The sequence below is a fragment of the Lygodium microphyllum genome, chromosome 5, assembly GCF_053477565.2.
Source record: "Lygodium microphyllum isolate KBCC chromosome 5, Lygodium_microphyllum_v1.1.10, whole genome shotgun sequence".
Classification (NCBI taxonomy): domain Eukaryota; kingdom Viridiplantae; phylum Streptophyta; class Polypodiopsida; order Schizaeales; family Lygodiaceae; genus Lygodium; species Lygodium microphyllum.
The window spans coordinates 156,043,476-156,052,813 of NC_141139.1; the positions used below are offsets into that span (position 1 = coordinate 156,043,476).

Sequence of the window (9,338 nt, forward strand, 5' to 3'; positions counted from 1 at the left end):
TTATCATTTCTAAGATAGTTTATGAACTCAAGGATATGCCTTTAGAATATGTTAGATATAATGCTCCATAATTGAAAATTGTTTCAGATGCTTTATTAGAGACCTTGATAAGCAATTCAAAGATACTTCAAGATATGGACTGCTTCACTACTTTCGATGATTATCAGCATATATTAGATGCAAGTGAAGCTCAGTTTATGTTTAATATAATACACAATTATCAGTATAAGTAAATTTTCATACGTTGGACTTTGAAAGAGCATGCATGTTGCTATGTATTTGTTGATGGATACATTGATAGTCTATATATGGAGATTCAATAATCTCTAGTATATGATACACATCCAAGGCCTGATGACTTTGAAGTGGATGCTTCGTATGGTGATAGAGTTATGCAAATGCTAATCACTTTGATCTAGGATCCAAGGGGATACATTTTTATGTGCATGATGAGTAATAAGTTGACGCTATGGGTGTTTGATCAGAGTAGTGCATTGATGACACATATCAAAGAATGTGCAAGTTCAAAGAGAGTGGGTGTCATGTCACTACATAGACAGTGTGAAAAACCCTGAAGTGCATCATTATCCAACTTTCTTATTAATCTAGAGAGTCAATGTTATATTAGTCATTAGTGTTAGTGTCCATAGTATGGATGGTCCAAAAATACGAGATTTTTGAACAATTTTATCATTTTTTGATATTTTGGATATTATTTCTTGTAAATATCTAAACAATTTGTAAAAGACTTCTAAAATAAGGTGACATGCAAAACAAGTGGCTTTTCAACCAATTTTGGAAGATCACATAAAAAAAGAAAGGCTTCCGAAATCACACGGTACACGATCACAGTTTACAAGCAACAAACAACACTTTGAACAAGAAGTGATCGAGAAGAATTCAGACCAAGTGTCCTAGGGTTTTACCCCCCTTTTAAAGCCCACGAAACTATCAAATTTACGGTCTAAGCAACAAAAAAAAGATAGTTTTTTACGCACATTTTTTATCTACTAGGGAGCTGCAAGATATCTAATGCTTAGAGATTGCTTCCAAGTAATCCTAGACAAGGATTTTATTTATCTTCTCAAGTTTTATCAATGCATAGTGCTTTGATTCATTGTGCTTTGTTTTTATCTTATGTACCTCTCATCTATTCTTTTTATTCTCTTCTATCTCCTATTCTCTACTTCCTTCTCTCTCTGATCTCCGATGGATACGACCTTTCGACTAAAACCCTTCCGACACCAGTGCCCACATAGCCAATGACTCACTGTTGTATATGTCATTCTCATATTTGGTATATGGATTCCATTTCCCAAGCACATCTTTGAGTTCTCTTCCTTTGCAGTGTTCTTTTGTTCCCTTTCTCTTCTGTCTTGTGTTCAGCAGTTTATTTCAACACTTGACTATGCTTTCATTGCTGCACCACTTCTAACACATAGATAGTCCACAATACCCCATATTTCATCAAGACCCAAAAGAGAATATAATCAATAGTGTAGATGGTGGGCCCCCAGAAAGCCAAAACCGGCTGCCAAAAGATCAGCATCTGTTGTCAAGTCCTGAGCACCCTCTGCGCTGGGCTGGAAGCAGATATTCAGCCTTCAAAATATTGTGTTCCAAATATCCAGTCATGTTATTACAATAAAACCATTGAAAACTCATTTTTAAGTGGAGCAAAAAATGTTCTCATTATGATTTTAGTTGCATCCACAAGCTTGGAAATGTACTTCATCAGCATATCCCACATTTATGCATGTACATGCACTTGTAATAACAAGAACCCTTACAATGAATTATCTCATTGTAAATACAAAATATCAAGCTTCTAAATAGTTCAGGCCAAAACTTTAGTGCTTACTTTAAAAAACAATGAGCTAAAACTCTGTCTTGCACCAAAAAATCCTTGAAAAATGAACTGAATTTTATCATAAATCTCAATTGGAAAGAGAAGAATCACAAAGTGCTTATGAATTAGGCATTGGATGTGTCTCACCTTTATATCTGGAACCAGTAGATACAATGTTTGGAAAGAAACAGGCAAAATAAGCCTGTTTGCTAGTTTTATGGAACCTGAGATCACTGACTCAACCACTCTTTTGTGAAAAATCAGTGATTTGTGAAACTTTTTGTAGAGAAGGATGTAACTTACTGTCCTCTTTTTGCTTTTAGAGTCTTTCCACATTTGCTGATGAAAGTATATCACCACTTCTTTTCTGACAAGCACAAAAGCTGCAGCACAACAGTCTCCTAGTTCAGATAACCATATATTCAATAAGGGATTAGAATCATTCAGCTCAAATAAAAAGGAGACATCTGCACAAAAGTGAATACCTGCCGTGCTCCTTGCATAAGTCTCCGGCTATCACGTGAGGACTCAATCCCAATATTGTCTTTGGAAATGGTTTGATCTGCAGGCTTCGATCTCCTTGTATACCTTTCTTTACAATTATCCAAAGAACTAGGATGTCCTTTGGTTGCTTTCATCTTCTTCACTGATTCAACTTGGAAGCCCAAGACATGTTTCTTCTCCAGAACTGATCTCTTACGCTTCATCCTTGGGCCTGACACACGTGGTCTGTACTCACTTTCTTGTCTGCTTGCATTAGAAACAGAGGTCTCGCCAGAATGATCTCCAGCCTCTTTACATGTTACTGCTAATTCTGCGAGTGAGGTAGCAGCCTCATAATCACGGGGAAACTCAGTGAATGCCTCTGTCAACAAACCACTGTCTTTCCGACAAGGGCTGGGACTCTTGCCATTTACTATGTCGCCTGATGGACACACAGAACTAGACCGTGCAGATTGCACAATGCATACCTCATGATGAGTTTGAGGATCTAAAATTTGCTGCTCAACTTCAAGCATTTCACATTTTCCTTCATGCTGAAGTTGATAAGACGAGGCCGCACAAGCCTCCCTGGTGACACATCCTCCTCCAGTAAGAGTAGATATGGGTGAACAATGTTTTGGTAGCACTCTCCCAGCCTCATCCAAAGCTTCTTCCATACCAGGAAGACTTGCACTTGTCTCATTCACATCAACTCTTTTTGTAGAAATACCTGAATCTACAGTTGTCGGAAGGTCCATAAAATCTGAAGCTGCCAGGATTTTAGTGTTCTCAATATTGTCAGCATACCTATTCACAGCAGCGGTACCTACATGATTCACTTCATTTTTTGCCATCTCTATGTCTAAAGCAGGCAATTTGAGCTCGGTAGTGTTCTCCTTATCTGCATCCCGATTGTCAACTAGTGATCTTTCATCAACACTAGTTGCAACTGATGCCATATTCAACTTGTAGACCTTCTGAGCAACTAATACATTATCCAGTTCTTCACACAAGAGATCTCCTTGTTGCTGTCTTATCTGAACCAGCCCTTCAGTGGAAACTGTTTCTGTTGTATCCACTCTCTTATCCTTATCAAAATCCTGTGCCATCTCATGGGACTGAGCTACACATTTATCAGCCTTTTGTATCATCATCCTAGGAACCTCAGAATATAGTCTTTTCCTATTGTGAAGAATCTTGTTCTCCACAGATTTAACAGCTGAACTGTGAAGAGCTCCATTGTGTGTAGATTTTGAAACTGAATCAGCTAGTCCATTTTTGCTACTTGACTCAATATAGGTGCATGGCTTATCATAATGATCCCCATTAACAGGTTGCACCAGCTTTTGCATTTTATCCAGAATCTCACCTTTTTTCTTCAGCTCTAGCTTCAACCGCCTTGATATCTCTTGTGTGGCTGCAAGCTTAGCCTCTGCATCTTGTGCACGTTTCCTTTCACTAAGGAATCTTTTTTCACTCTCCTTAATCTGATATGAAGTCAGCCAACCAAAACGACCCACAAGCCTCCTTGTCAGAACATACTTTTTTTTTTTAATGCAGCTGTGTCAAATACAAAAATGTATGCTTGTAAAAGGCAACTCTTATAATGAAGCTCAAAAGGATCTGAAAGCCTAACTGTTTATGACTAAGAGCTTGATTATTAGGTCTCTTTGTGGCACAAGATCCTGCTCACAACTGACTACTAATAACCATAAATTGTAGACCTAAAAGGCATTGCAGGATACTATGCAAGAAATTTGATCACAAAGCTGGGTGATACTGTTTAACAACAACAGACGGGATAGTTTAGCGACCTGAGCATCAGCATCAGCCTTGAGTCTCAAGAGCATTGACAGAGCTTGCTGCTTGACACTACAGAGTTCCTGCTCAAAAAGCACAGCTTTTCTCTCTGCCATAAATATTCTGCTCGATGCATCTTTTCCCACACGGTCCACAATGTCTAGGGCAACCTGATGTAGGGCACACAAAACTTTTTCCTGAACAGTGCCCATAGCTTGCTGCAGGAGGTGTGTGGCATGGCTCTGAGCTGTTGTAATGCAGGATTGTAGAACACTTTCTATCTGTGCCCAATAATTTTGTTAGAGAGCCAAATACAGGAAAGGGAAGTGCCTTATTTTAGATGAAAAATACAATAGAATACCTGGTTGCAGGGCAGGTTATGTGATGATCTGCTCTTGCTTGATTCCTGCAATGGTGGAGCTATGGCAGGATCGATTCTGAGAGGAGGTTGTTTGGAGTTCCCTGCTTCCTTCGAGTTGCAAATGCCCAATGGAAAAGAAGTGGCAGGCTCACATGCTGGTGAAGGCCCATAACTGAAGACCTCTGCTTTCCTATCCTCCACTGAGGATGGCAGTAGGGGTGACATGGCAACCAGAGCTTCAACAGGTGATCGGCCAGAGGTCTCTTCCTCCTTTCCCGATTGACCATTAGTGGCCGATGGAAAGATAGTCTGCAATTGACCATACATCAAATTATGGATGCCAAAAGAGATAACCTGTCAAGGGAACTTTTGACTAAAAGAAGCAGTCAAGCTAGGCACAATCCATCCATTAAGTCACAAAAAATTTTGTTGAATGGAAGCCTACGCAAACAAATATTTGGCCAACCTGGGGCTGCATCTGCGGCGCGAATGGAAGAGACAAGGACTCGATTGCGGCCATCTCATCCTGTCGATAGGCATGCACCTCAATCTGCGTCTCTGTGCCTTCCTCTAATACACGACGGAGCTGATGCTGGAGTCCTGGGACCTGGTCCTGCGCCTGCTCTACTTGCTTTAATGGCTTCTTCACGTCCTGTTCGCCCTCCAGCTTCGTCTCTCTGCGCTGCAGCTCGACTTCCTCATTCTCATCTTCCTCCTTGAGATGATCGTCTTCCTTCAGCTGCATCTGTCGCTGCCCGATCGAATGATGGTCCGGCGGCTGGGCCGGGAGCTCCTGCTGCAGGGTCCGAGGATCCGGAGGCAATGGAGGGGGCTTCTGTGGCGGATGGATAGAGGCCATACGAGAGGGGAGCACATAAGCGGAGGGCTATGGCGCTGTAAGAGAGAGTGAGGGATGGGGAGGACGATGTCATGTGAAGTGGGAGGGGTAGGAGAGTCTTTTGGGTCCGCTTTTGTGAGAGTGAGAGAGAGAGAGAGAGAGAGAGAGTTTTCTATAGTTTGTGAAGGCCTTCAACAACCTAACGACCCACTTTCCTAGTCCCCCACCCCCATCCTGCCCTCTCATATCCTCCCAACCACCCACACACAAGTACACACATAGCCTACACACACACACACACACACACACATTGAGCCCCTCCCTTGACCTTTTTTTCTTCCCCATTGATGTCCTTGTATATTGATGATGCCAACCTGATGATGTTGCACCCTCACTATGAACATAAAAGTCTTCGATTGTAGTGTTGGCATCATGAGAGGAAGCTAACTTGATGATGTTGCACCCTCACTCTGAACATAAAAGTCTTCGATTGTAGTGTTGGTGTCATGAGAGGAAGTCTCATGTTGCTCTAAGCTCTAGCCAACATTGGAAGAAGGCCATCAAACTACTTCAAGACCTTCTCATGAAAATGAGCCTTGGAATGGCCCTTGAAACAAACTCCTTCACGAAACCACAACAAAATCCAAACTTTCAAATCTATAATAAACAATGATGATGACTAAGAGTGTAATGTGTATAGCATTGCAAATTTAGTCTTTCATAGAGAATCAATAGCCACAATGTTTTGATGGTACTAGAGCAGGTTTTATATAGGCTCACTGTGGATACAAATTGCAAGATCTATCATCCCAAACAACAACCACAAAAACTCAATATATTAACAAAACACAAAAGCAAACAAAGTCAATCATGATTATCTAACAAAAACAATGTCTAGTGATTCTTGTTGAAGAACAAGTGATCCAAAGCATTCCTTTCTTCCGCAATTATCTTATCGATGCCATGAGAACAATCACACAAGTGGCCAGACAATCTCTAGTCTAAGCATGTGGATATTGCTAACTTGTTGTCTAGCTAGGCCCATAGCCAAGCCCTTGCCCTAAAAAAATATTGTATGCATATATAGATGAAATCACCATTGCCTCACCATCAACATGCATTTTCACTGCAATTTGTGGTGCACACAAGAGCTGCCCCAGTACTTCCATTAAAGCTCCCGCCCCTCCCTTAAGCTAGTATGATAAGGACCAGATGAAAATTTGCAAACCATGGTAGGGTGTAGACCAAGTTCAATGTGGACCCTACAATACTACCTAGCATATAATCACACTCAATATTGTTCTCTAGAACTACAAAGAAAAAACCCTTATGGATGAACCAATATTATAATAAGAGTGTTGTGGTTAAATAGGTTGATGCAAACCATCCCAATTATTGAGTATTGCATGAATCGGTGCTTAAGATTTCTAAGTTAAACATTGAGGGTGCTTCTAGCACCCTCCAACCAATCTTCGCTTGTCATTTCTTTCTTCCATTATGTAGACCAATGTTGTCATGTAGCTCTTTCTCAACCTCCTCCATGTTGATTTGCTCTTGTTTGGTAGCACTAGTGTAGTCCAATTCAATGCTCTCCCCACCACCCATTAATCTTTCCTCCTCCCATTCACCTCCTCCCTTCCATTAGCACCACCATCCCTAAGGTGGTGCTTTGAAGGTTGCATACATGCAGCAATAGGGGTGTTGCCATGCATCAAGTGGCAACCACCATTCTTAATGGGACTTACATATCAAAATTCCCACACTCAACAAACACACACATGGTTCACCATGTTCTCTCCTTCAAACAATAGCCTTCTTTCCTTCTATTTTAAAAAACGTCAACCTAAGCCCTTTGAACTACTAAAAGAACAACTATATGTCATTTTGATGTATCTCCAAGAGCTAGGCTCACACCTATGGAAGGTGTAGTTTATTTTTGGGTCAAAATGGTTACATGCAACAATCATGGTTGTGGGTGTAGTGCCTTTATTCATTCAGAGTTAGGGACTATCCAATTAATCTAAGTTGTATGCGTAAATTAAAAAGCGCCAATTTTGGGCCAAAAAGAGGTGTGATATTTGAACTTTTAGAGGGAGCCCTAATTTGAAAACCCTACATTTGAAACCCAAAAAGTGAATAGAGGAACTCATTCTTGTGTGTGCAAACTTTGAGAGAGCATCTTTACTTCTTACTTCTTACTATCTTGCTTGCGTAGAGTGTGTGTGTGTGTGTGTGTGTGTGTGTGTGTGTGCGTGTGCGTGTGCGTGCGTGTGTGTGTGTGTGAGCGAGACTAAGCAACCGAAGGGAGAAGCTCTCCTCTTTTCTTGCATTATTCTTATTTTTCTTCTCCATATCTCATTTCATGGAGCTAGTGCAAATAGGCATGAATGCTATGGAGTGAAGGAATGTTTGAAGGAGCCACACTTGGATTGTGGAGCTATTTGCAAGACTTTGAATCTTGACTATAATGCAAAGATAAGTCAATAAGTTCACTACACCTATCATCAATCATGCTTTCTTGCTTTTGGGGTTGGAAGAGGAGAGAACTGTTGAAGAGGCAAAGATGTGATGGTTATGTGAGAGGTAGCCATATTTGAGTTGGTTGAAGCTCTTAAGCATATAAGAATTCCATTCAACATCCCACCATGGCGAATGAAAGACGCAATAGTTTGGTTTTGTTGTTGTTGGGTCATGAATGGAATCAACCATTAAGGTACATAATCATTTGCCGTACAAATGGAATAGGAACTTGCACTCCAAAACATATTGTGAAATAAAGGAGGACAAGTGAGAAAATTGCAAGCAAATTGATTCCCTTGGACTAGTGTTTGCGTGATTTTGCTATCGTAGAATGGGAATTAGATATGTTGAAAAGAAAGCATCTTGGAAAATGACTCTAGAACATTTTATAAAGAAAATATCCAATAAGGTTTAGCTTGTGCTCTCTATCACTCACTTTGGGAAAAAAGAAAAGCAAGGCTTCCTACTTTTGTTTTTGCAATTTGAGGAAGAGAGGGAAAGTAGGGTTGTATACATGTGCTTTTATACTAATGTTGGGAAAAGAGGAACAGTAATGTAATGAAGGAGAAGAAGAGAAAGGAGGCATTGTTGTTATTCACAAGGAAGAGGGAGAAGGAGATGGGGGCAAAATCAAGCTCATGCCTTAACAATAGGTACAATCCATGTCTTTTTTTTTTTTTGCTACAAATAAGAGAAGGATAAGGTTTGTGCTTTTTTGTGGGTTGTTCTCTCCTCAACTCTTGCCACTCTCTATCCCTAGGCCTCGACCACCCTAGGCCTCGATCACCCTACAAGAATCTACCTTCCATAGATTTCACACAAGACGATGACAATATTGGTACTACTTTAGATACTTTACCAGGTATGCCAAATCCCCATTCTTTATTAAAGATGAAATGTCTTGTGCATGGTAGAGAAAAGATTTTTTTACATGATGACGGGAGCACACGATTTTATTTATGCAAAATTGGTCAAAGAATTGAATTTACATACTATTTTAACTCATTATCGCATCAAGATTGCATTTTTAGGCACTAGATACAATGAAACACAAGAAGTGCATGACTTAGAAATTAAAATTGGTGATTATGTTGAGCGAAGAAATTTTAAGTTGTGCCTTTGCAATCTAGTGACATTATCTTAGGAATGCCTTAGCGTCACAAATATAATCCTGATATAGATTATTCCACATATTCAATGAAGATTCATTCTAATGAAAAGCAAATCACATTGCATGGTATGCACACCCATGGTAATTTTCCATTGCTTAGTCATACATAGGCTAAATGTGCATTTAGAAAAGGTAGCAAATCCTACTTAATATGGGTGAATGAAATTGAAGCTAAGGAAAATCAGATGCATCCTAGGCACGCACAATTTCTTTCACAATTTAAAGATTTTTTTGCTCTACTGACTTATCACCTGGCTTACCACCTACATGTCCTAAAGATCATAAAATAGACTTAATTCCATGTTCTCAATCACTA

General features: G+C 40.0%; 1 protein-coding gene across 4 annotated transcripts; it reads right to left on the reverse strand.

Moving 5' to 3' along the window:
- Positions 1 to 1,097: 1,097 nt before the first annotated feature.
- LOC148036574 (uncharacterized) lies at positions 1,098 to 5,457 on the reverse strand. 4 transcript variants are annotated; one of them, XR_015690953.1, is made up of 6 exons: positions 4,960 to 5,457; positions 4,494 to 4,802; positions 4,147 to 4,413; positions 2,335 to 3,819; positions 1,997 to 2,232; positions 1,098 to 1,583 (listed from the first exon to the last, which is right to left on the reverse strand). XR_015690953.1 is itself a non-coding variant. In XM_087678564.1 (5 exons), the coding sequence occupies exons 1-5, from the start codon at positions 5,350 to 5,352 to the stop codon at positions 2,203 to 2,205; spliced, it is 2,484 nt and encodes an 827-aa protein (XP_087534690.1). In that variant the 5' UTR covers positions 5,353 to 5,457; the 3' UTR covers positions 1,851 to 2,202. The 4 variants fall into 4 exon arrangements, 2 of the variants coding, with proteins under 2 accessions (XP_087534691.1, XP_087534690.1); XR_015690954.1 differs by having other exon boundaries at positions 1,099 to 1,583; positions 2,153 to 2,232; XM_087678564.1 differs by lacking the exon at positions 1,098 to 1,583 and having other exon boundaries at positions 1,851 to 2,232.
- Between the last annotated feature and the right edge of the window lie 3,881 nt (positions 5,458 to 9,338).

Excerpts from the sequence above, each read along its gene's own strand:
- LOC148036574 (XM_087678564.1), bottom strand. The coding sequence starts at position 5,352 with ATGGCCTCTATCCATCCGCCACAGAAGCCCCCTCCATTGCCTCCGGAT. Across the intron at positions 4,803-4,959 it reads CGCCGCAGATGCAGCCCCAG|ACTATCTTTCCATCGGCCAC; the intron begins GTTGGCCAAATA and ends GGTCAATTGCAG. Across the intron at positions 3,820-4,146 it reads AGGCTGATGCTGATGCTCAG|ATTAAGGAGAGTGAAAAAAG; the intron begins GTCGCTAAACTA and ends ACTTCATATCAG.